The following is a 26,519-nucleotide window of genomic DNA, read 5'->3' as shown; positions in this document are numbered from 1 at the left end:
AAATGCTCATTACAACAAATTTGCCAACTAATTTAAAATTCGAATTTCAATTTGGAGCATTTATATCTAGTGGTTTTATTGCTCTTTTGCTAGTGGTCGTTGATGGTTTGTTTGGTTTAGCTGTGGGAAAATAAAACTATTTGAATATGCAAATAATCATAAATGCTGAAAAGAGGGCGGCAAATTAAAATCGTAATTTAATTAAATGGGTTCTGTCTGTTGAAACGAACAAATACACGTGTAATTGATTTGCAAAATTGCAGTTCGGTGCGGTTGATCCAGAGTCTCCTTCCGGAGGAACTCGGAACTGGGCGAAATCAACTTAATTCGAAACTCATCAGTTGATAAGCTCTTGAATCAATAAACAACAGAAAACTAAATGACAAACGGCGGAGAGTATGCGCAAATAAAGACCGAAACTAGGCGCTAATTAATGGATAATGGATAATGGACTCGGTGGTTTAGTCGGTGCCAATTGAACAATTTAAAGCATGCTTTCAAAATGTTGTGAGTACAATTAGTAGGTGTATACAACTGTGAATGCCAATAAATTATCGCTAAATACCATATTAAACTTTGATTTGGTTGGATTGTGTTTCAGGTGGGTTTTTGGTGTGTGTTTCATTTGGGTGTTGGTGATTCCTTTAGGTCTATTTGATGGATACGAATCGGCATGAGCAACATAATCAAACATCAAACGAATAGTATATAGATTAGCTATTTCGCGCTGGCGGTTTAAGCAACGGGAAAATCAACTCAAAGATATGGATATGTATGCGGTGGTGGTGTAGCTAATTTCAAACGAAACTCTAAAGCTTTGGTTAAATTTCAGTTTTTTTTGTTCGGTTATTTTGTAGTACATACAACAATTAAATGGTTTTGCATCAGGAGAGAACTCACCCAATTAAGGCTTAAAATGCATTTTTACTCTAGTCTTAAGCGGCCCTCGACAACTTTCGCTCAATTGCAGTTTTTGTTTTGGTTTAGGTTAGTTTCACAAAATAGTTACAGACACAAATTTGCAAGTATTGTATTTTTCCCAGAGTCAAGTTGAAAGATACAGAAAGAGTTTGACATTAGTGTGCGATAAATCAAGAGGAAGGTTATAGCTTTTGGTGGATGTGTGCGCGCTTTGCCAGTCAAAACCAAAATCAGGGAACCTAGGGATAATGGAAAATGGAGAGATCAGAGGAGATAGACGCGAACGGAACTTAAAATCTGAAGCATCCGAAGAATAACCCTCAACTTCGTGTCTATGTGTGTGGGTGATTCGGGGGTTCAATATACATATATGGTTCCAATAATCGATCAGGATCGCAAGTAGGTCTCACGATCTTCCTGAAAGGGTGCTGCGATACGCTTCAACATCGGGATTAGTACTTATATGTAGTCATGGATCTGCTGGCGATCCGCCAACATTTCATTCGGATCAATTTTAAACATACGCTAGATACACTTTATTGCCCAACATTTAACCATACATATTGTGTATATATAAGTATATAAATTTACTTTATCATCAGTTAACACTCGCTTTCACGCTCTGACTCAGCATGAAATATATATAATATATTATATATATAACTACCTACAACTTCAATTACCTCGCTAATGCGTATTTCACTTGCAATTAATTATAAAAGGAACCCATAATATTGTTAATGCTCAAGATTTAAAGCCTTGTAGGCGGCTCTTGAGCCGCAATTATTTCATCAAGCTGGCTTATCATATACCTATAACGCTTTACGATTTTCACCTCCCCAAAAGTCCAGCAATCTCCTGCCCGGAGAAATGTGTTTCAACTATTACAACTAGGTATAAATATTTTCAATTTCAATTTTCATTTCAATTTCAACGCATTGTTCGGTATTCCGTTTTTATTGCTAATTATTTGCAGCAGTCACTTGGCAATGTTCCAATATTCAAGATTAAGACATATTCGAGATATTTGATATTCGGATCCGTTTGCAACAATTTTTCGTATTCCACTAGTAGTTTAAAAATGACTCTCCTCTTAACTCTGATACATAGTTTATCAAATTCTTATTGAATTGCGTGTTTAGTTTACGTTTACGTTTACGTTTACATTAAATTTTAATTTTCATTGTAAAAATGAAAAAAGTCCTAACAAAATGTTGCTTCGATAAATGGCAGTTATTTTGGCTCATTAAGTGTTTTGCTAATTTCCCATTTTCTAATTGCAAGTTAAGATTTTCGGTTTTCGTTCATAATCTATTTTCTATTTTCGGTTGAAACCTTCCAAATAATTCGAAAAATTTAACTCAGGGCCCAAGTGACTGCGATCGTTTTTCAGGCCATTTTCAGCCGTGGGAATCTCACGAGGTTCCCAACAAAAATCAAAAACTTAAGCATTTTACTAGGCGAACAAAGTCAAACATGCTTGGCTTGGGATGTTGGTTTACTGGTTTACTGGTTTTATGGTTATTTTGTTTTTTGGTTCTCTAGTTTTCTGGTTAGTAGGTTGCTTGGTTGCTTGGTTAGTTGGTTAGTTGGTGTCTTCACTATTGGAGGTGGCGGCGCTGGGACGTAGACCAAGGTGGATACATATACATGGGTGGCATTTGCGGCCCCTGGCGCCGAAGCTCCCCTATTGCAATCGCATTTGCAGCAGAGGAGATCCGACGCACCTAGCCTGGGAAGCAGGTGCTATATAAACGCAAAAGTTTCTATGAACCAAGTTTGTTTCGGGGGATCGGAACGGAACGGAACGGGGAGACTACAGCGGTTGGCAGGGGTTTTTCAAACATTTAAACAAAAATCATACAAGTTCGACTTCTACAAAGGGTGCAAACACAAATTCGGATTTCAGGATTTCAGGCTGCAAAGGGTGGCAGCTACAATGCTCTAGCAACTATGCGCATCATGGAAGCCAAGTGAGTCTCACAAATGTGCCACAATCAGACTGTGATAGATTCCCTCAAAAGTTCGAATCAAGGCTGCAAACTTTTAAATTTATTCGGTCCGTTGGCTTGAACATCGAGTTGAGCAAAATATTTACTTTGCAAGTCGAAGCGAAAGCATTTGCTTGGATAAAAAGAAAAGGTCAACACAAAAGAGGGTTAGCTGTTGAATTCAATCGTGATTTACAATTAATCTAATAATATTTAATATTTATTTTTAAGTCATAAATGAAAATATAAGTGTGCTTTGCCGAATATTCTACTTGTATATTTTAAAAGCAATTTAATTTTAAATTCGTGCAGTTCAAATTTGGATAAACCCGAACTGTTTGAAAGGAGTTCGGTTAAAAAACAGTATGCAGCCTTGATTAAAGCATGTACAAACTATTCAAAACCGCATTTAAAGCCTAGATAAAGCCCTTATTTTAAATCCTAACTGAGGTCTTAACTAAATCATAATCACGAGTCCGCAGTTAGAGGATAGAATATAGAATATCCCGGAAACTGGACTTGACTTGGCCGCCTTAGCAGAAGCGTGGAAGCAGTAGGATTCGGGCTGGCCAGGTCCCGGCCTTATTATTATGTACAGCGCCCAACAACCGATCGAGGAGGATGACTGGGAGGCGGACAACCGGGGAGCAGCCGACTGCTGCTGCGTACTATGACGAGTCGCTGCCCGCCGCATCCTCGATGATCGAGTTGAGATCGATGTTAAACGAGTACTCGTAGAGATTGGAGTAGCGGTCGCGCTCCTTCCACGGCGACCGGTGATTCATATAAAGATTTCGTTTACTAACACGAAAGATCTGGCTGTCCTTGATCGACTGATCGTCATCGCAGGGTTCACCGCCACCGCCAAAGTCGCACTCGCGAATGGTCAGCCGATTGGTCGGCGACTTCAGTTCGAACATCACCTCCTGGTGTTTGTAGGGTTTCCGCATCGGCAGCGGTTGATAGCCGGCTATATTGACCTTCTGCGAGTCCACCGACATCGTCGACTGGCGACGCATTCCGCGCGCCTGCTTCGTAAACGGATAATTATGCTGCGGCATCAGATTGGAGTCGGTGCTGCGTTGCGGCGAATAGTACTTGAAGTCCGTGGGCGCCGGCGGCTGTGGCGCCGTCGTATGGATGGTGGTCAGGGTGCTGTTGCTGGCGGAGATCGCTCCGCTGGCCTGCAGCTGCAGCGTCGACGGTCGTCGCGGCGCCAGCGGCGGTGGAGCAGTGGCCAGGGAAACGGACACCGAATTGGCTGCGGTGGTGGTGGAGGAGGAGGAGCCACCTGTAACCCTGCCCGTTCCAGTACCACTGGCGCCGGAGGCCACCGCCGCTGCCGCTGCCGCCACGCTGCCAATGGCGGTGGTCTGCTGGGCGTGGACATGGTGGTGCAGCAGCGGCAGCGGCGAGTGGCGGACGTCGTCGTACGACGGTGTCAGCGGCAGGTGCAGCGATCGCTTCAGGTTCAGCCGATACGAGGAGGACGTGGCCGGCGAGCGCAGAAGGGAGGGAGAATTGGGAGCCACCAGTCCCTCGTGTTGCTGCAGCTCGGCGGCCACCAGATGCTGCTTCAATTGCTTGCTATGCTTATGCTTGCTGGCCTTGAACTGCTGCTGGGCACTGGCCGGCAGCAGGGTTTGCAGGGAGCAGCGCTGCTGGTGCTGCTTGCGGGACTTACCGTTCTGAACGAGGTCGTAGCTGGGCGGCGGATGGTCGCTGTGGAAGCCGTTGCCGTTGCCATGGCCGTTCCCATTCCCATGGCCGTTGCCCTCCAGTGTCGAGGAGGAGGGATTGGACTGTTTTGGTCGTTATCGTGGTGTGATTGTGTCGATTGAGGTGTATGATTCGAGTAGTAGTAGTAGTTTACCAAAAAGAACATTGCATAGAACACAAAAAAGAAAAGGTTGAATTACAGATCTTCAAAATGATGTGCACAAAAGTTCATCGTACGAGAGTTTTGATTCGATACTTGATATTAATATAGAAAGGATCAAAGGATCAAGCAAGCAGAGTGCCCAGACATTTAGATATTTTTGAGATTTCGGTGGGTGAGAAAGGGTGCGCTTGGATTGGCTCAATGTGGCCGGTGGTTTGGGGTTGGGCCGCTTACCTCGTCGTAGAACCGGGGCTTCAGCTCCGCCCCACCAATGCTGATCCCGCCGCCGGCACCACCGATCCCACCGCCCATCATGGGCTGCGAGGTGGTGACCATGTGCGAGGCACTCAGCACATCGCTCAGCGCATGCCGCGGACTCGATTGGTGCTGCATCTGCTGCCACTCGTCGGTGGCGATGCCGCGTCTGCCAGTTAATCGAAATCCAGTTAATATGTCAGTAAATCCGGGAACTCTTAAAGTTTGTCTTACCTATCGATCAGCGAGGGCGTCATGGGTCCGCACAGGATGTGGCAACAATTCAGGCAGATGTTCCCCCGCGAATAGGGATTTTGGGTGCGCGGACCGCCTTTGGAGGAGAAGGATCCCTTGAGCTGTAGGGGAATAAAATATATTAAATAAACTCGATTATAAAGATACATTTCGAATTACTATTCATTAATTTAAAAAAAAAAGTACCTATACAAATTTAAAACCACAATAATATGTACCCATTTTTTAATAAATTCCTTTTGTAACAATTCTTGACAAATCGGTAAAATAATTTGATCAATTTAGCGTAGTGTTTGCAAGTTAAATAAAAGCTTAAATAAAAAGTTAAATACAATTTAGCCCAGATATAATTTCCTAGAATTATTATCGTTATTGTTTATCCATTACTTAATTCCAAAGAATTGTGTGTATAAATCATATTTTAAGTAAACACCTACATTTAAGAAACACAAGTACACAACCCAGAATACAATCACATTTGTAAACAATCGGAAAACATTATTTATTTTTAAACATTTTCAAAGAAATAATTTAATCTTGAAAATATATTTCCAAAACTACTTTAAATACTTTAAATTATGATAACAAAAAACTGTATAATTATTATTTTATTTAAATTAAAATTTTTAAATTTGTTTTAAATTTAAATTAAAACTTTGAAATTTAATTTTATTTCTTAAATAATAATAAGTTCCCTATTATTTTCATATACTTACATCCTCGTTGGTCGTCTGATCGCTGGTCGTCAGATAGGTATGGAAGCCGGCCAGGCCGATCACCGACCATATCGAAAAGAAGCAAATGAACACAACAATCACAGTGAAGGGCGCCTTCTTGATTACATTGAAGACCTCATGCTCCTTTTTCATCACTGACCGGCGAAATAATAAACACATATAATTCATCTGGTTTATGGCTTGGCATTCCACAATGTACTCACATAAAACTAAATGCGTCACAGAGCACGAGAATATAAATACAGCTAAAAATGCCAATGAGACTAGAAACAAATAAAAGAACCGATAATTCCGCTTGCCCACGCAGTTTCCCACCTGTAAAGAGAACGTTAAACGGGTTATAAAGATACAATGGGGCGAAAATTAAGTCGGATAACAGATCTTTTGTAGAACCCCTAACATAATAAGGTTAATTGCATTTTCACGAGATGTGTGGCATTACCCGAAATTACGACCGAGAAATGCCTTAATTTCAGACCCCTCATTTCAGCCCAGCCAACCCTTTGGAACAGAGTCGCGAACAGCGAACCAAAGCCCCAAAAGGCTCGAGTCGACCTTCAAGCTGTCAGAAGCGATTGTGTTAGTACTTTCTCTCTCCTTCGGGGGTTTAAATTACGCCGGAGCCCGGCTAAATGAAAAGGGGCGATGGCAAAGGCATGACAACAACACTAACTGGTGGGGACTTTTATTTTCAACAGACAGAGGGGTGAATACACTTTCTTTTTTAGTATATTTATTGAAAAAACTTTTATAAAAGTTAAGCAATCTATTTTAAAATAAATATTTCTAGAAATCTTAGCTAAGAAGTAAATTATTTAAAGGCATTCAAATATTTCTTCAAATTTCCCTTACATTTACAAAACCCCTTTTGTAGTTATAAATTTGTCAGCTAAATTGAAAAGGAATGCTCATCCTAGTGTAAATATTTAATGACTCGACTGACCTTCCCCAAGTTAAATGCTTTGCAGGTCAATATAAATTGATTGTGAAATGGGCAAGTTAAAATCAAGGTGAAAATAATTTTCAAGCCAAGAAAGACAGTGCAAATCAATATTGTCGTGGGACAAAGCAATTAGAGAACAAACGTATGAATAGTTAAAGAGCTATTTTTGCAAAGGTAAAATGCTATTGTGGGGCATTTTAATTGATAGACAAAGCAATGTAAATATTTAAAGCGTTAAAAGAGAAGAGACTTTGTGAATGGAAGGTACTTCATTTTAATCCGTAAGGGTATGTGCGATGATTTGAGCCTCCCCGGGGGAATATGATGATGATATGATGGCGCCTCCAACCCGAAATGTATGCTACAACACCCCCGAAAACAGAACCATCACAAATATGAGTGTGGCTACTTAGGTTAGTGTGTGTGTGTTGATGCAAGTGTGGTTGGTTTGTTTGCTTGGTCCTGTCCAAACACACACAGCTACCATCATCTTGTTGCATCAGCGTGTCGCTGGCGGGGATACAAAAAAAAAAGAAGAAAAACCGGCAAAGGATTGGAGGGAGTCCGTCCGTCCAAGTGCGCTTTTTTTCTACGCTCCAGCTTGAAAAACGTGACGTGCGCTCGGCTGAAATTATTTTTGCTAAAAAATTAGCAACCTCAGCGGTTGCCGCTGCCGGAATTGGGTTAAAGTCAGCGACGACGAGAGGCTGTTGGTTTTGTGGCCCACTTTTCGCTTTCGCCAGAGCCTCTAATGCGGCCCAGCTCTTGGCTCTTGGCTCTTGGCTGTGTTGGCTCAATGTCAGTTGGCTTTGGGGACGGGGGAAGTGATTAAAAATGCGCCACCGCTAACGAGGTGCCGGGTGTCCTTGTCGAGGACCCACTCAGCGAAACTACCACTACTAATATCACTCACCCAGGGACAGTGGTGATCGAAGCGGTCCACGCAGTTGTCGCACAAACTGCAGTGCGAGGCCCTCGGTGGCCGGAAGATCTTGCAGGTGAAGCAGTATTTCAGCTTGACCGTCTGGCCCTTGACCAGGACCTCCTTGGTCCTCGGCGGCGGTCGATATGTGGGGCTGTTCAGCGAGTTTGGCACCTCTGTTTTTGGGTTATCCACACATATTCATATTTATTCCCGGATTTATCCAGAGCGTCGCAGAGGAAATGCAGCATCAGCAGGAAAATCGACAGCAGAACGTTGTTGACATGCAGAGGTGCAGGGTGGAAAGGCAAAAGTTTTCTCATTTTAAATATTTTATACAAAGGCAACAACAGCAACTCATTAGTGCAAAGGCAACGCAGCTTTCGCCTTTGATGATTTTTATACGGAATATATATTTTTTTCTTCATTTTTTCCTTTCACTCTATGTCATGCCACGCTCATTACTTTTTACGTTACGTGCTCCTCATTTTTCCTCCCCTTTTCCCACTCACATACAGACTTAATGAAGTGAAAACAAATATATATACGTACGCAAGTGTCTGTGTATGTGTTTGAGTGGGCGAGTATTTGGCAAGGGGCGTGGCAGTCGAAGGAGAAGGATGGGCAGGATACTCAGGCAACAGGCAGCAGCAGCCAACGACCTTGGCCACATTTCCTTTTGGATGGACGCAAGGACTTCGACTGTGCCCGCGATTGCTTTTGCTTTTGCTATTGCTATTGCCATTGCGACCACGGGGCGGATGAGTAACGTACCAATTTGCTTTTCGATATAGGCGGCCTCATCGTTGGAGGCTCGCGGTATGACGCCCGGATCCGTGAAGGTTGTGCGCAGCAAGGAGCTCATCGTGAAGAAGTAGAGGACCGCTCCCACAATCGGAATGGCCGGATTTATGCTGTCCGCCAGAAAGGGACAGCTGCAAGCAGATACAAAAAGAAAAATATGTCATTAATCTAATGATGTTTCTGTCATTACGCTTGTGGCAACATCTTGATTTGGACCCCGATGGCAATAAACTAGGGGCATGTCAATAAAACAAGATTTATCGACGATTTTCTCTTAGTAATAATGGTAATAAACTAGGCATATGTCAATAAATATTATGAATAAATATTACTAAATAAAATCAAGGCAAATTTGAATAACAAATATATATTTCAATAACCCTATGCGAATAAAGTATAAAAAAGAATTCAATGGTTAATTTCCCTTTGATGTTTAAAATGTTTTTTATTACAGAATATATCGCAAACTTATCTATGTCTTTATCCACATCCATTCAAAGTCAGAAGCTCATGAACATCAACAGTTGCTATATCTCGATATTTAAATTGTGTTTTTCCTTCAAAGCACCTTAATATTGTCAAAATATCGAAAAAATCGATCATTTTCAAGCTCTATCATGTAGCTCTTTAAAAACTGATTGAAGCATAACTAGAGAGATTACCAAAGACTACTGAGCACTGGATGCTGTCTAAGCTTCGACCGTGTCCTTTTTGGGAAGCACCCATTGAAATTTGATTCCCCAAATCTCCGGCTTCCCATGCACTAAATCAAACCCCAAAATGCAGGCACTGGATTCACTGCAGCCACGAGTGGGCCCTGCCCTGTTCTGATCTGCTCAGAAATGCATGCAAATGTCCCCGGTGATTTGGCAATGCCCCAAATGTGGGTGCCCGAGCAAATATGCCCCCGAAATGGGGGACAATCCCGATGGGGATAGGACAATGCTCTGGCCCGGCATTGTTACTTAATGCCCGATGCGTGCCAGCGATTTGTGAATAGCAAAAGTCGCCGCATCCACCAGTGGCAACTTTCACTCGCCAGCGGCCCACAAAGGACAGCAGCCACCCGAGTGCTTAGTGACAATTATGTGTGACAAGTCCCAGCAGATTTACCAGATGTACCAGATGAGATGGGGTGTAGGCTTCATTTTTGGGAACAGTCAGCAGTTAGCAGAACCAACCGAAAATTGTTAAATACATTTGTCATGACAACGCCGATTCCCCCTTCCCCTATCCCGCCCTTTGCTGCTATAGTAGAGCTTAAATAGGAATGCATTCAAAAAATGCTTTTCTCGCATTCAACTGGCAAATCGCTGACAATGCCATAGAAAATAGAAAATGGGAAATTCGAAGGAGGAGAGCCCCTCATGCATTGTGTGCTACCTTTTAGCGATTTGCATTGCCGGAGAGCGTCGAACGAAACACAATTTGAGTTTGCCCACACATCCCCAGGCTGCCTACATACAAAAAAAAATTAAGGCTACCTATGGACTCTAAACCTTTTAAATTTATATTCTAGTTCTAACATTTAATTGAATTAAAGGTAAATTTGCATGTTTGTTTAAGTGGAATATGTATTTAAATTCAGTTTCAATCTAAATCTCCAAAAATGATTAAATTTATGATAAAATATTTGGTTAAATAAATTAAAATCTTACTATTAACAAATTTAAGTTGCCTCGAAGTAACTTAAAACGTTGCCTTTTCTTAAGATTTCAAATCGAAATTAGTTCTAAAATATTTTTTTATACTAATATTTATTTATATTTTATCCCCCTAACTGCCCAAAAATCAATTTAATTTGGGTAAATATTTCTATCAAAATAAACCTAATTTATCCCATTTTATATTCCATAGACCCCTACATTTTTCAGTTGATTTCTTCTTGCTAGCCGAAATTCGGGTTAGAGGTACTGCAATTTTTCGTGTGCACTCGGAGGATATGTGCGAGTATTTGCAGGAATAACTATGCGAGCACTCAAAGGCATTGCAGATATTGTAATGCCCATCCATACTGGGGCGCCGCCTTCCACTCGACTGTGCGCTAATGTAAAGCAAGCAATGAAAATAAAATCGCGCTGCAGCCCCATCTCGGCAGCGAATAAATTTGGAACGCAAGAGGAGAGCCAGCTGAAGGTACAGAATACGGAACATGGTTCCTAGGCATGGGAATTTCAATTTCTTTGTGGTGCAACCTCCGCCTCCGCACATGCGATTCCTTTCTGTGGTGCCGAAATGATTTCGTGCAGAAAATGTTGAGCATAATTTTGTCTAATCGCGCTGTCAGTGGCGAATGGTAACGCAGCTTTAACGTTGCGTTCAATTTGTATTTGCACTACGTGACGTATGCGTTATTTTTGGTCAGTCGCTGGGAGAAGAGAACTGACACGTGCAACTAAATTGAATATAGTTAAACGTTTGTGGGCTGTGGGTTTTCCGTACGCCTCTGGGATATTTATTTAGTTTCAATACCTGGAAAATCGTTTGAACGTTTGTGTTATTATTGGGTCAACATGATGGTAGCGAACAATAATAATGTTCCTGGAAATTCCTGCTCTCCTTCTTAATTTTTGTGCTGTCCCATATAAGAAAACCATTTTACTGATGTTTCTCCTTTGATTTCAGACAGACTTTCCATTCGAAAGAACTGCACTTTTTCTTGCTGCCATAATCTTCTTTCAGAAATATAAAAAAATCGTTTGACTACTTATCATCACAAAGGAGGAAAACGAAAAAATAAGTTAAGCTCAAGAGAGAGCATGCAAAGTTCGGAGTAGCCTGTTCCCTAAAATGAACATTAATAATTCAATAACTTTAATTTTCAACCATTAAACACCGCCATCAGCGTTTAATAGCGGAAAAGTTTAGCAACAGGAAATAGAAATGTGTCCCGGATGAACGAGTTTGAAATTAAAATTCAGTTTAGAACTAGACCCTAGTTCGTAGTTGGGGGTAGAGCATTTCCTGTGGCTTCCCACTGGATGGGTTGGCAGTAGTAGCATCACATATTTGAATACCGGACAACCTTTGGGCGGATTGACAAATCAAAAGCTGAAACTATTTGTCGTCCATCCCCCCCCGTTTGCAATCTCCACGAATTTCCGTAATTCAACGGATTCAACAGGGACAGAGACATCAAGCAGAAAAAGTAGCAGCAGTAGCAGCTTGGATGGCCCTGTCCTTTGCCCGGCCAAGCATAACGCATACGCCACGTTGCACAGCAATAATTACATGCCATTGGATACGGAGACGGACAGCAGACAGTGGGGTACGGCAACAGAAACCGGATGAGAAACCCGTTGAAACCGATGAAACCAGAGCAAGAGTCCAAAGTCAGAGACCATTAATGTGGGCGTAATTGGAAATCAAGCATGACCTGGTGGCCGGGAAGGGGTGAGGGGATCGGGGATCGGCAATCCCGGTGCCCCGGAAGGGTTACTGGGCAATGCTTAATTAGCAACGTATACATTTTGCACACAATGCAACTAAGGGGAGGCCAGCTTCACCCAGACACTCACACTGTCACACGGTGGAAAAATAGGTGCCTGTTTAATATTAAGTACAGATTAAGGGGATTTTGAGTAATTTCTATCTTATCTGTTTTATTTATAAGCTATTAGTTACTTAGAAGGTATAAGAATTAATGAACTTAAGTTCTTTATTGCTATCTTATCTTGTTTATTTTATTTATAGAACTTTTCTTTATTTAAACTTTCTCACTTTTTTGTTCTGAGTCATTGGAAGCTCTTATAAAAACAAAAAAAAAAGATTATAGCAAAAAAAGGCTTATAAAAAATAAAATTTACTTACACAAACAATTAAATTGAATTAAAGGTTAAATTTAAATTATGAAAATTATACTTTGAATTGGACTGTTGTAAAAAAATCTCACCAAATATAAAATACGCTTTAAACTCTGAATTCTCTGAATTCTTTTACTTTTTAATCCCTACTTTAAATTTAACATGCTGCCCAAAAAAGGCGCTTAATATTTTTTTCTTAAAAATAAAAAAAATACTTAATTTGCTGACCGATCTTTTTTTAAATTATAGAACTCTTTTTTATTTTAACTTTACGAGTCATTGCAAGCTCTTATTTCCACAACAAAATTATACTGACTTTAATGTTAAATTCAATTTATAAAAAAAAAAATAAAGCTAAAAACTAAATTCAATAGTTTCAAATATCTTGCATCTCATTAAATATACTTTAAATCCAATAACTCAATATTTTTTCCCACTGCACTGACAAATGGCTGAATTGAGCACGGGGCGTATACTCACTCGAAGGCAAAGAAGAGCGCACTGGTGCCGGTAATCAGGATGCACGTCAAGTAGAAGACGCCTGTGTGCGGTGCGGACATTAGCAATCCATCGCAGTAGAATTTATTGCGTCCGGCAAACAGTTCCCATTTGCGTGTGACGCGCTGGTTTGGTGCCATGTTACTGCAACAACAGCAGCACAGCAGATTCATCGGGGCGCGGTCTTTGGGGATTGGATTGGGTTGGCTTGGGTTTGGGTTTGCTCCTGCTGCTGCTCCGTTTCCTGATTCCTGCTCCTGATTCTGATTCTGATACTTTTCCTTGCTGACAACCGTTGCTGAGTGTGACAGCGACGTCTTTCCTGCTGATGATGTGGGCCGGGTTGGGTTGGGTTTTGGGGTACTGGGTTTGGGTTTGGGATTGGGTTTGGGTTTGGGTCCTGGGGAATGGTGGGTGATGCTCTGGCGACGACAGTTCACCCGGCTGCCGTTGACGAAATTATGCTGTTTTGCTGGGGTCCCGACTTCGCCTCCCTCCTTCGCACCTCCTCCTGTCACAGCGACGTGTTCATGTGTGGCTGTTGCAATGCCTGCGGCACGCAAAACCGACTACCACAAGATGCCTCCTGCTGCTCCTGTTTGCTCCAAACTCCAAGGAATTTCATGCACACCAGCCAGCTGCTTAAAATGAGCTCTTCCCCTTTATTTTCTTGTATTTTCTTGTTTTTTTGGCTAATATTTCACTCAGTAGTCGGTAGTTGGTTGCCCGTTTCTGTTTGAATGTGAATGTTCAGGTGAATTTAATCAAAATTAATGCCTTCCCTGCTGCTCCTGCCGCTGTCCTGTGCTCTTCCAAAAGCAATTTCGTCCACTTTGTTGCGTTGTCCACGGTACGCGGCATCAGCCACATTGCGTTTCAATTTCCTCCTTTTATTGCAGCGCACACTTTCGGGCCTCACGCCCACGCCCACTGCCACTGCCACGCCCCGGCTTTAATTAAAGCAGGACGGCTGTCATTTCCCTGCAGCCTCCTTCTTTGCAACGTGCCACGCCTCTCCCCTTCCCCTTCCCTCGACCGGAAATGGGTGGTGGGGGGTTTGGACCACCGTTTCGCGTGCACACTATACAGCAATTATTTGCTCGGCTTTGTTGATCCTGAATTCTGGATCCTGGATCCTTTCGGTGGCCCGTCCGTGTCCTTTATGATTCAATTATTCGCTATTCGCTGCTGGCGCCACCAACAGTAGTTAAAATTGGCGTTGGCGTCGAATTGGTTTGGTTTCGGGCTGGGATTCGGTATTCAGGGGTTTCGGGGTTTCGGGGTTTAGTCCAGTCGAGTTTTTGTAGTTTGAGTGGGCCGCCGTCGTCCTGTAAAAGAGAAGAGAAGAAAGCCATGAAAACTTGTGAAAGGAGTGAGCAACTGTGGAATTGCAAGCAAATATAATCATTAAGTTATTTTGATTAAGAACTTTTGTGCGGGCGCCGAAAGAAAGCAGAAAGGAGGGAGAACTTCTCTTCCAGGGATTCCGATTCCTTTTTTCCCCTCTTTATTCTCGAATTTTAATCGCATTGCCCGAGAATTGTCAGTTGGCCAAGAGCGAAAGCGTCCGCAAATGGGCCAATTCATAAGATAAATTTTATCACTTCTTTTTATGCGAACACAATCGAGTTGTTATAGCTTGCTGATAAATTTTCACCCATAATTGTCCAAGGCAAATTGAAAGAAGTTAAGCCAGCAGTTGTGGCCACTTCTTTATGGCGGCGGAGTAAATTTTGGTTTATTAACTTTTCTCTTTGCAAATGAAAATGAGTTTATAAAATTATTTGAAGGCTTATGCAACTTGAAAATTTAATTGATTGAGTAATTTGTTTGTTTGCATAAATTGTTTGCGGCTGTTATTGATTGACTAACTGAACTAATTTATTGGAATTTGAATAGAAAGCTGTTTGTGTTTGTATTGAATTTTAAACAATATAACACAAATATTTAATTTAATTTTAAATTTAGCTAGTCTCAAGTCTCTATTAATGTCTCTTAAATATTAGAATTTATGTTAAATACGAAATAAAATAAATATTTTTAGTTATTTCCAAAGTAAATATCATTAATCACCATAATAAGCAATTTAAGGTATCTAAATTTAACTTGTGATAATTTCCAGAGTACTCCCTTAATTTGAAATTCATTACTTTGCATAAACCGACTAAAGGATTAGGGCAGGCATAGATTATTAACAGCTGAAATGCTCTAATTCGCGGCTTTATGCGAGTCGACTGTAGACTAATTGGCGCTAATCAAGTTAAGCATACGCACTGTATGCCGCCCCGGCTCCAGGAAGTTGTTACTCCTCCCCCAGTTGTGCTGTGTGCTCTGCTGCATGGTGACTGCGTTGCAACATGGTTCCAGAACAGAACAGAACAGAACCCCTTATCTAAGGCAAACAGGCGCGCTTTGGATGGCAATAAACCAGCCGAAACCCAAACACAAACCCCCAAAACGAGTGAACGGCTTTTGCATTCGCAATTTGCGTTAATTGGGCACACGCCGCCCATTTAAAAGGGACTCGCATTCGTACTCGTCGCAGATGTTGCGGAGGTCGGCATTCTCAGGCGGTGAAAATGTTTATGCAAATTGTGTTGCAATTATAGCGCCAACGACTGTTCTAATATACACTGGCTGCGATTATTTGCATGCATTTCGCTTGGAATGGCGGAATAGTGGGCCTTCCCCCTTCTCTCAATTAACATTAACAACAGCTGATGACATGCGCCAAGAAGTGCCAATTAAAGGCACACAAGCTGCGTGCTATTCAATAAACTCATAAATTGCCTGAAATGACGCAAAGTGCCAGCAGCAATGACAATACCAGTGGTGGGGTCTATGGCGGCAAAAGCAATAACCATAAAGTAGCGACGGCAAAAACAACAGAAGAGCCAACTTTGAAGTGTGCCACTCGGCGTAAATATATGTAAATAAATGGCCACTTACGGCAATTCAATGCAGGGTGTAAGTGAAAGCGAAAGAGTGGGGTCTAGTCTTTTGTAATTATCGCTTATGTTATCAATATGCTGGTAACCAAACAAAGCAAAGCCTGTGTTGGTATTAATAAAATGCAGTGTGCCTAACGCACATTCTATCACTTAAATCACATTGCTAACATATTATCAGTTTATGGGGTGGAATACGAGAACGCTTCTTAGGCAGTGGTAAAAATAATATATTGTTTCATAATAAATAATAGTCAAAAGTAAGATATTATATATTTGATATTTCTCAATATTTTGTATGTGTTTTCCTTTCAAAACATCGACATTATCGAATCGATATTGTCAAACTATCGAAAATATCGATAATTTTAAAGCATGAAGGAATTTCGTTACTTAAAAAATTAATGCAGAATTCTCAATTGCGGAAATGTAGAACAACATTTCATGAAATCCCTCTGCATAAACGCACAACTTAGCGAACACGAATGAGCGAGAGCGTGCGAGGGAGTGAACAAGAAATACCCAACCGACACTAGGCATTGTAATTGTCGGCTGCGGTTGCGTATACGTATTTTGTAATACATCAAACACTTGAACACCAGTGCTCTTGACGCTGCCCCTCATCTTCCCTTAACCCCGTGGCCGCCTGTAGCCACAACTGCCACTATCACGCCCGCACCACCCACTGCGACCACCCACTTGAGCCCACTCACCCACACTCTCACTATCGTTACTCATACGCATGCATGGCGAGCACACTTAGCATTCAAGAGGGGCGGTCGGGGGCGTGGCAAGTGCTCCGCCAGCCATGCGTGCACGGCGTTGATACACGGAAAACGAAAATTATTAGGATTTTAATTAAGTAAGTAATAAAAATAACTAAGAATGATATAATTATTTCGATACTTGGATCCTTAAACAAAGTGGAAGGTTTCTTATAACTTCATAGACCATTGTTTTCGTTTCTTGTTTAGGTAATTGTATAAAACTGATTAACTATTTAAAAAAAATAGTATTTATTTAATTTATAACATTGTTCATGATTATAAAAATTAATTTTAGAAAATGTCAACTTTTGGGATCACTAAATCAGATCAGTTATTCAAATGTTTAGCTATAATTAACTGTGCTTTGATCTTTTTGATCTTTTCAGTGTAGGCTTAACTCGAGTCCTCGCTGGCCCACCATGGAAGTCGGCTCAGTTCAACTCCACTCGACTTGGATCATTCATTTACGCAAACGCCCCGCTTGCATTCGCATTCGCACTCGCCCACTTGTTCAGCAAACAAACAAACAAACGAACAAACCAACAGACAAGACACACTCTCATATCACAAGTGCCGGACTGCATATGAATAGTGAGTGAGTGTGCGGAAAGATCTTGTATATATTTGGAGATGGTTTGGTTACTTTGGCTTACTTCAGAGGCCGATGGGTCCAGAATAAGCAGATGGAAGTGCCTGGGTGCAGATTAATATCATGTGAATGAATAGTGGAATTTAACAAACGAAAGTTTGAGTGTCGTACTCAATGAAGTGTTTTGCAATGACTATTGGAATCATTAACAATATACATTCAAATATTTCCAAGCAAGAAAAGGTAATTTCAAACAAAAAAAGCTAGATGTTTGCTTGCTCCCATATTGACCCGAAAACTCTATTAAATGTAATGTCACAACCATAATTTCCGCCTCATATTTCAATTAATTTCGATTTCAATGGAGCGGGCAGCAGAGCAATAACAATCGGAATGCTCGACAATGCCGTTCAACCCACTACTCTTTCAAATGTCAATACAATTTAATGTTTTAAAACAGTCGCCCAACTAATAGACCACATATATGACTTTGTAGAGCAATGGGGAAGCACAAACACATTCTCGCCGCTGCCGTTACCGCTATACGAACATTTCCTCAAACATCCGACATGGCGTCCATTTCCGTTATGGCAACAAAAGCGAGACACGCACACATGCCCGGCCCTCATGTGTGTGTGTGTATGTCTGTCTATGTCTGTGTGGTGTTGTGTTTGCTTTAGCGGTTCCCTTTGCCTCTGTCGATGTAATTGTTGCCTTCACATTTACAGTTGCCGACGCCGTGGAGGCCGTCAAGTCGCCGTCGCTGTGACAGTCAAACGAAAAGTCGCCATCAACGATTGCTCCACAGTTCTCCTCCATTTTATTGCTCACACTCAGAGAAAAAACTATACATGTCCTTACAAAATAAAAAACCTATTTTGTACCTATTTATTGAAAGCTTTTAATAATGATTTCTTTTTAAAGAATGGACTAAACAGCCAACAAAAGTATATAAATAACAATTTTAAAATCTTATAAAATAAATTTCTGATAATTATTTAAAAAAAAAAAAAAACCTTTTTGTATATTTAACATTTAATAATAAATATTTTTAATCTGTTTTAAAATTCTGTTATACTTTATACAATTAAATGACTAAGCATTTTATGCGCATAAAAATTTACAATTTCTTTGGAAACTGAATTTCTTTTTTTTGAAAGAAAATATATATTTAATCTTAATACTTTATTCAATTCTTTTAAACCTTTAAATTAAAAATCATTTCCCATTTCTAATAAAGTTCAAAAACTTCATAAAGTAATAATTTAAAATCCTAATCCAAGGAACATTCCGTTGTTCCTGGAATATTTCATAATAATCTTTCAGCTTTCAACATTTTTGTTTTGTGCACCCAGTGAAACTAGAATTCGAACAGGCAAAACTATCGTCACGATTGTCGTCGAAATGTGAGTTTTATACGTTGCTTGTGTCGGTAACTGTTGTTAATCTTTGCTCATTGTTTTGGTTTAATTTATAAATTCCTGTCCATTTGGCAGATGGAAAACTTTTTATTTTTCTATTTGCCATCCGCTGGTGCTTTTGTGTATTTTGTATGCTTTCGTTTCGTTGTTTGGTTTCCCTCTCTGATTCTCTGCTTCTGTTTCAGTTTCCATTTCTATTTCTATTTCCATTTCCATTCCTGTTTTTATTTCAGGTTGAGCTCTGTTTTGGTTTGTTTTCGTTTGGTTAGTGTGTGCAGAAACTGTTCAACTGTTTCTGCTGATGAACTGACTCAGCATTTGTTTTTTATTTGTGGAAAGTCGACTTAGATGCGACCACCGTCCACTGCAGCGGGGAGAATTAATTGTCGTTTGCTTTGCCATTTGCCATGTTTGCACAGATGCAGACGATAATAATTTGCACAGTTTGAACTAAACCACAACCTACCCCGGCATGGCAATTATTGTGACAATCACTTATAAGTGGTGCTGGGTCCAGAAAGTTACTGAAACTGCTGTCCTAAAAAAGTTTCAAAAAATACAATAGATGAGGTCAGCAATGTAACGAAGTAGTCAAAAAGTGTCATTATATATTTATGATTCACAGGTCTTTAAAATAAGCTAGTTCTTACGTTAAGCCCAAAACAATTTGTTGTTTATATTCCCCAGAAAATATTGATTTAAAGCTCTTTTCATGTGAGAATAATGGGTAGGCCCCCAAGATTACCGATAACAGATTCTTTATGACTACACCAGCAATATAAGGAAAACAAGGCAGTCCCGAAACGAAAACGAACACGAAAACATATTTGCCACCCGCATTCAATTCACCGTAAACGCCCCACTAAAACTGCTTATGATGTATAAATGAGAAACAGTTGCCCGATAAGAAAACGGACCCCCAAAACGATTTATATTATGTACAAATGTTTATTTTGCCCTGGCCCTTTCCTTGCCTTTCCTTATCTTTATCTATTCCACGCCCATCGCGCACAATTCACAGTATTTTCTTTTCAGGGGGATTATTGCTTATTCGAAGCATTTATTTATCTTCGATTTCGCATCGCATCGATGTGAAAAGCTCTGGTTATTGCCTCGCTTACGCTCGACTGCCCCGTGCTGGAATAAAGTGGCCAAATCCCGTGGGCAATTTTGAGTGGAAAATTTGAATTATGATCCAATTGAAATTCAATCGAAATTAAATGAATTGCAAATGTCGCAGACATGCACATAATCACGGTCGGCTCGTCATTATTGTTCATGGCACCAATTCGCTGTATAATCGGGTATACAAAGTCGACTCTTACATGCACACAACACATGGCCCGAAAAAGTATGCTACGGAAAATTGCAAAAATCAAAATTGCAACACAGACACAGCAACTAACTGTATCTGTGTGTGTGTGTGACACAAATTGAGTAGGACACGAAAAACTGCCAAACATTTCAATAAAGTTGCGCAGCGGCATAAGATTGCCAAGCGCAGATTGTTTAGAAATTTAGTTTTATGAGCGACACGCTGCACTCACTCACACACTGGCTGCTCCAAGGACTAAGGACTCGGATGCACGGAGACATGGGGACATAAGGACACGGAGACAGGGAGTGACAGGAACATCTGTCCGACGGAATGCGCCACCAGCTGTGACCAACCAGGCGCTATTTGTCAAGAGTTCCCCATACAAATCGGGGCGATTGTTCGCCTGGCTGCTAGTTTGCCAGTTGGCCACAGCCGGATTGTCGGATTGTTGGATTGCCGTATTGTCGGATTGTCGGATTGCTGGATTGCCGGCTTGCTACTGGCTAGCCTTTCAGCTTTCCCCCACATTGCGGAGCATGTGCAGCGGACAGCGGCTTCTTTTGTCCGGCAACTTGTTGTTGACAGCTTTTGTTTTGCCGCTTCAACATCAGCAACATCTGCATTTGCAAGTGGAATGGCGAAAGTCATGGCACACATTCGGAAATGAGCATCTCCCTGTCAACGTTTAGGAAGAGCCAATGGAATTAATACAATAAAGCTGGGATTAGCCGGAGAACTGGAAAATTTAAATATTTCTGCTTGGCATATTTATTTAAGGAAACGAATTTTGTAATATTTTTTAATGTTTATAGAAAACTCTGTTCATTGCACAATCATTGTATGTTTAAAAGACATTATAGGAACTTATAACTAAAATGGGGAAAAGATTTTTGGAAATTGAACATTTTTATTACGAGGCATGTCTCACTTTTTTTATACCTCAGCCATTTTCAAAAATGTGAATACACAAAATATTTGTAAATTAAGTTTAATAACGCTTTAAAATGTATGAAAAGTTGTAAGTCGCCAAAAATTTTTATTATAATTATTATTCTTCAAGGTTTACTTGTAAGTCCCCCCTTAATATTTTAAAACGTTTTTGAAAAATCCCCTCGACACACAAATTCAAACAAAATAAATATACAATCATTATGTAAAATGTGCAAACCAAAATGTACTTTGAATTCTTAAACAATGCAATAATGAATTTAAATTTCGATTTCGCGGAAGTCAATTCACGTTAAGAAAAATTCGATTTTCAACTAAAAACAAAATATAGTTTCTCCTTTTAAAACTCTGTTAGCTATATTTTCCACGCTCCCCAACCGTGTAAACAAGTGCTCCCTTGGCAGCTTGACTCCCCAAAACAGACGACCACAAAACGATAACTCAGTGGAATGGCAGAAAATTAGACTTGCTTATGAGGCAGCTTAAAATAAACGAGCTCCCGATTTGTGCTGGCCATTTGCTTGATTAAGCAGCTCAAAGAAGCTGGGTTGACAAAAATGAAATTTTTGAAATTTGAATAGCGGAATCGTTTGCCCATCTTTTGCCCATGTTTGCCCACCAATTAGTTTTTTTTGCCCACGTCCAGTTTTCGAGATATAAAATTTCGAAAATTTTCGAAAATTTTCGAAAGTCACAAATTTTTGGAATTCGATTTTTTTTTTTTTTAATCGTAAGAGAATCGTTTGCCCACGTTTGCCCACCTTTTAGAATTTTGAAAAAATTTATACTTCAAAAGTTATCTTAATTATAAGTTTTTCCTTAAGAAAAAATCGTTTGCCCACCCTTTAAAACTGAATATTTTTGGAAAAAAACGTTTGCCCACCTCTCAAAACTAAAAAATATTGACTGCCCACCCTTTAAAAATACATTTTTATAAAAATTATCGTTTGCCCACCTCTTAAAACTAAAAAATATTCACTGCCCACCCCTTAAAACTAAATATTAATGAAAATAATCGTTTGCCCACCCCTTAAAACTAAAAAATATTCACTGCCCACCGCTTAAAACTAAAAAATATTCACTGCCCACCCCTTAAAACTAATTTTATATAAAAACAAACGTTTGCCCACCTCTTAAAACTAAAAAATATTCACTGCCCACCCTTTAAAAATACATTTTTATAAAAACAAACATTTGCACACCCCTTAAAACTAAAAAATATTCACTGCCCACCCCTTAAAACTAATTTTATATAAAAACAAACGTTTGCCCACCTCTTAAAACTAAAAAATATTCACTGCCCACCCTTTAAAAATACATTTTTATAAAAACAAACATTTGCCCACCCCTTAAAACTAAAAAATATTCACTGCCCACCCCTTAAAACTAATTTTATATAAAAACAAACGTTTGCCCACCTCTTAAAACTAAAAAATATTCACTGCCCACCCTTTAAAAATACATTTTTATAAAAACAAACATTTGCCCACCCCTTAAAATTAAAAAATATTGACTGCCCACCCTTTAAAACTAAATATTAATGAAAATAATCGTTTGCCCACCTCTTAAAACTAAAAAATATTGATTGCCCACCTCTTAAAACTAAAAAATATTCACTGCCCACCCCTTAAAACTAAATATTAATGAAAATAATCGTTTGCCCACCCCTTAAAACTAAAAAATATTCACTGCCCACCGCTTAAAACTAAAAAATATTCACTGCCCACCCCTTAAAACTAATTTTATATAAAAACAAACGTTTGCCCACCTCTTAAAACTAAAAAATATTCACTGCCCACCCTTTAAAAATACATTTTTATAAAAACAAACGTTTGCCCACCTCTTAAAACTAAAAAATATTCACTGCCCACCCCTTAAAACTAATTTTATATAAAAACAATCGTTTGCCCACCTCTTAAAACTAAAAAATATTGATTGTGAATATTTTTTAGTTTTAAGAGGTGGGCAAACGTTTGTTTTTATAAAAATGTATTTTTTAGTTTTAAGAGGTGGGCAAACGTTTGTTTTTATATAAAATTAGTTTTAAGGGGTGGGCAGTGAATATTTTTTAGTTTTAAGAGGTGGGCAAACGTTTGTTTTTATATAAAATTAGTTTTAAGGGGTGGGCAGTGAATATTTTTTAGTTTTAAGGGGTGGGCAAATGTTTGTTTTTATAAAAATGTATTTTTAAAGGGTGGGCAGTGAATATTTTTTAGTTTTAAGAGGTGGGCAAACGTTTGTTTTTATATAAAATTAGTTTTAAGGGGTGGGCAGTGAATATTTTTTAGTTTTAAGCGGTGGGCAGTGAATATTTTTTAGTTTTAAGGGGTGGGCAAACGATTATTTTCATTAATATTTAGTTTTAAGGGGTGGGCAGTGAATATTTTTTAGTTTTAAGAGGTGGGCAAACGATAATTTTTATAAAAATGTATTTTTAAAGGGTGGGCAGTCAATATTTTTTAGTTTTGAGAGGTGGGCAAACGTTTTTTTCCAAAAATATTCAGTTTTAAAGGGTGGGCAAACGATTTTTTCTTAAGGAAAAACTTATAATTAAGATAACTTTTGAAGTATAAATTTTTTCAAAATTCTAAAAGGTGGGCAAACGTGGGCAAACGATTCTCTTACGATTAAAAAAAAAAAAAATCGAATTCCAAAAATTTGTGACTTTCGAAAATTTTCGAAAATTTTCGAAATTTTATATCTCGAAAACTGGACGTGGGCAAAAAAAACTAATTGGTGGGCAAACATGGGCAAAAGATGGGCAAACGATTCCGCTATTCAAATTTCAAAAATTTCATTTTTGTCAACCCAGCTTCTTTGAGCTTGATTAAGCCGGTGAGCATGGCCATCATCCAGCTAGGAGCTAGGGAACCTCCTCCGATGAATCCCAGCCACTTTCCACTGCCATTCTGTCTTGGCATGATTTATGACCCAGTCACTCAGCCAGCAGGGAGTCAGGATTGCTCCAGGCGAAAGGCCAATGGCGTACGCAGCTAATTTGCCTAAACGGACAGCGCGACGGGCTAAGGCTAACCTTTGGCCCAGGTCATGCCCCGGAAAAATCCCCCCAGCTTCGGGATTCCCCGTTTGTGTTCTCCAACTTTTTTTTTGGCAAAGTGAAAGCCACTCACGTTTAACCAATTTTGACACGCGCCGCACTCACTCACACACAAACACATTTGCAACAGCAGTAGCAGCAGCAGCATAAACAAACAGCAGCAGCAGCCCGCTGAAATTGCTCAAATGTGCGCATCAAACAACTCGCACACACACACACATTTAGGGAGGGGGCGGTGGCATGAAAAGGGGGCGTGGCGGCGTGTGACGTAAACAGACAAAAAGGGCAACTCTTTGAAGGGAGCTCCATTTGTTATGATGCCACTGTTGCTGGCGCAGCTTTTATTGTTGTTGCCGCGCTTTTTTCCTCGAAATTCGCGCAATAAAATTGTAGAACAAAGTGGCAACACTCAAAAATCTATTGTTTTGCAACATTTTTTGGCCTTTCGACTACGCTACACTCTTTTGGGTTTAAGTAGTTGTATTTTTAGGAACTTTTACGATTGATTTTCTTAAGATACGATGTACTTAAGTGATTTTCTTTTAATGTTTAACTAAAAAGCTTAAAAAAAACTTATTTCCTAAATTCCATTAGTAAATTGAAGCTTAATATTTTAATTTAAAAAATTGTAATTTATTTGTTGGTCAAGTTTTATTTATTCTTTTTTAATATTTAAATATGTAGTAAATTTTTTTTTAATTTTCGACACTTGTGGCGTATACGTTATATTTAAAAGTAAATATTTATTTTAAAACCTATAGAAATGGAAAACTAAGAAATTACTTATGGTTAATGTTACCATTATTAATGTATTATCTTGTTTTACCAATTCTCTTCTAATTTTCCCAAGCTTTAAACACTTAGTACAAATCTTTATTCTTCGTCACTCGTGGCGTATACGTAATATTTGAAAGTTTAAGTAAACAAGTACGCGTAAAATTTAGCAAGGCTAATAAAAATCGGTTGAACGTTTACGTTATATTTTTGTTAAACAATCTTAGATATTCTGGACTCATATAACAGAAAAGGGTATTTAAATATTCCCTATGCCCCTACCGTTTTATTTGTTTTCATGAATTTATCAACATAAGTGTATGCGTAATTACATTTGGCAAACATGTTGAGCTTACCCAGCGAAAATAAAAAAGGGTGTTCGCTAGGGAGTGAAGGCGAAAAACGAATATTCCCAACGTCATCATGCTGGGTTTTTGTGTACGATGAGTCAAAGGCGCAAGTCCTGAAAAAAAAACCGCCTCCTTGTTGTTTGTTATTGTTGTTATTGTGGGCTTCTCTTCCTTTGTGCGAACTGGTTTTAAAGGAGTAAAGCAGATGGGCGGGGGCGGTAGAAACCACTTCGTTAAACTCATGAAAATCACTTAACGGCAGCATGCACGTAAAAAGCGGGAAAAATCGAGGAATACTGGATGGAGATGAGAGCAGAAGAAGAGGAAGTCGTCTTGGCGCCCATTTTCCCTTTGACTGACGCTGATGCGAAAGCCAAAAAGGTGCTCCAACCGCCGACAGCTGGCAGAGCTTAAACAGCAAATTGATTTAGCGCGTACAAGCGGAAGCAGCTGTGCCCCGGATGAATCAGTTGGGTTGTGCGGGTGGAGGACCGCTAGCGGATTTACAGGAACCCCGTAGAAAGTAAAAAAGAAAATTGGGAGAGGAGCTGGGGAAGAATGGCCAAGGCATGGAGAAAAAGTGCTATCCAAATTGCCAGTCCATTCAATTTTTTTTTGTGCCAAGTATACTCTTTTTAAGATTCAACAGGACCTTTCAATTAAAACCATAAACAGGAGATATTTTAAGATATAATATAAATTAGTTCCAAATAAATAGTAGATATTAGATTTAGTTATTTATACCAAATAATGAAATCATTTTAGACAGCCCTTACCATTTAATAAAGCTTTATTTGTTTTTCTACTTTATATAATTCGTATTAAGATTTTTTTCTCTGCAGGTAAATTTTTTTTTGTAAAACAAAAGTCGGGGGAAAGGTGAAGCCGCTTGTAGAACAAGCCAGGGCAATGAAATGAGATTAATGCAAAACCGCGTTCACAGGCGATGTAAAAAAGAGCAGGGCGAAGTAAAAAAGGGGGAAGGCACACGGCAAATACGACTCCAATGCATTCCGCTGCATGCTTTCAGGGGGGGGGGGGCTGGAAAATGAGGAGGGGGAGGGGGGTGGAAAATCAGTGGTTCTAAGGAGGAGTTACTGGGCGGCGACGACACTCAGCCAAACAAACAGAGAGCGCCGCGTGGAGAGGCGACTCACTGGCATGGAAAATGCAATTTATTATGCAAAATGAAAAACAGACGGCAAGGGGAGCGTCGGAAGCATAGCGACAGAGATCATGGAGACATTGCTATAGACAGACAGACAGACAGACGGACTGACACACTCGAGGAAGGCAAACAAAAGCGCGCTATTATAGAGCCAACAATAACAGCAA

At 39.8% G+C, this 26,519-nt stretch overlaps 1 protein-coding gene across 8 annotated transcripts in view; it reads right to left on the bottom strand.

The window, feature by feature from the left end:
• The window catches only part of app (Palmitoyltransferase app), a 67,742-nt gene that overhangs the window by 1,776 nt on the left and 39,447 nt on the right, over nucleotides 1-26,519 (bottom strand). For 5 of the 8 annotated variants that reach the window (XM_070214709.1, XM_070214712.1, XM_070214711.1 and 2 more), the window contains 8 exons: nucleotides 12,994-14,339; nucleotides 8,681-8,841; nucleotides 7,898-8,082; nucleotides 6,245-6,356; nucleotides 6,021-6,175; nucleotides 5,284-5,405; nucleotides 5,029-5,218; nucleotides 3,425-4,714 (listed from right to left, as the gene is read on the bottom strand). In XM_070214709.1, coding sequence (XP_070070810.1) covers nucleotides 3,581-4,714; nucleotides 5,029-5,218; nucleotides 5,284-5,405; nucleotides 6,021-6,175; nucleotides 6,245-6,356; nucleotides 7,898-8,082; nucleotides 8,681-8,841; nucleotides 12,994-13,184 — 2,250 coding nt within the window. In that variant the 5' untranslated portion in view covers nucleotides 13,185-14,339 and the 3' untranslated portion in view covers nucleotides 3,425-3,580. Of the gene's footprint in view, nucleotides 1-3,424; nucleotides 4,715-5,028; nucleotides 5,219-5,283; nucleotides 5,406-6,020; nucleotides 6,176-6,244; nucleotides 6,357-7,897; nucleotides 8,083-8,680; nucleotides 8,842-12,993; nucleotides 14,340-17,379; nucleotides 17,514-26,519 lie in introns of those variants that run through there. The other 3 variants (XM_017141611.3, XM_017141610.3, XM_017141612.3) reach the window with 3 other exon arrangements.

The sequence above is a fragment of the Drosophila takahashii genome, chromosome 3L (assembly GCF_030179915.1).
Source record: "Drosophila takahashii strain IR98-3 E-12201 chromosome 3L, DtakHiC1v2, whole genome shotgun sequence".
NCBI lineage: Eukaryota > Metazoa > Arthropoda > Insecta > Diptera > Drosophilidae > Drosophila > Drosophila takahashii.
The sequence above is the reverse complement of the archived record's forward strand: the minus strand, read 5'-3'. Positions and strand labels throughout refer to the sequence as shown.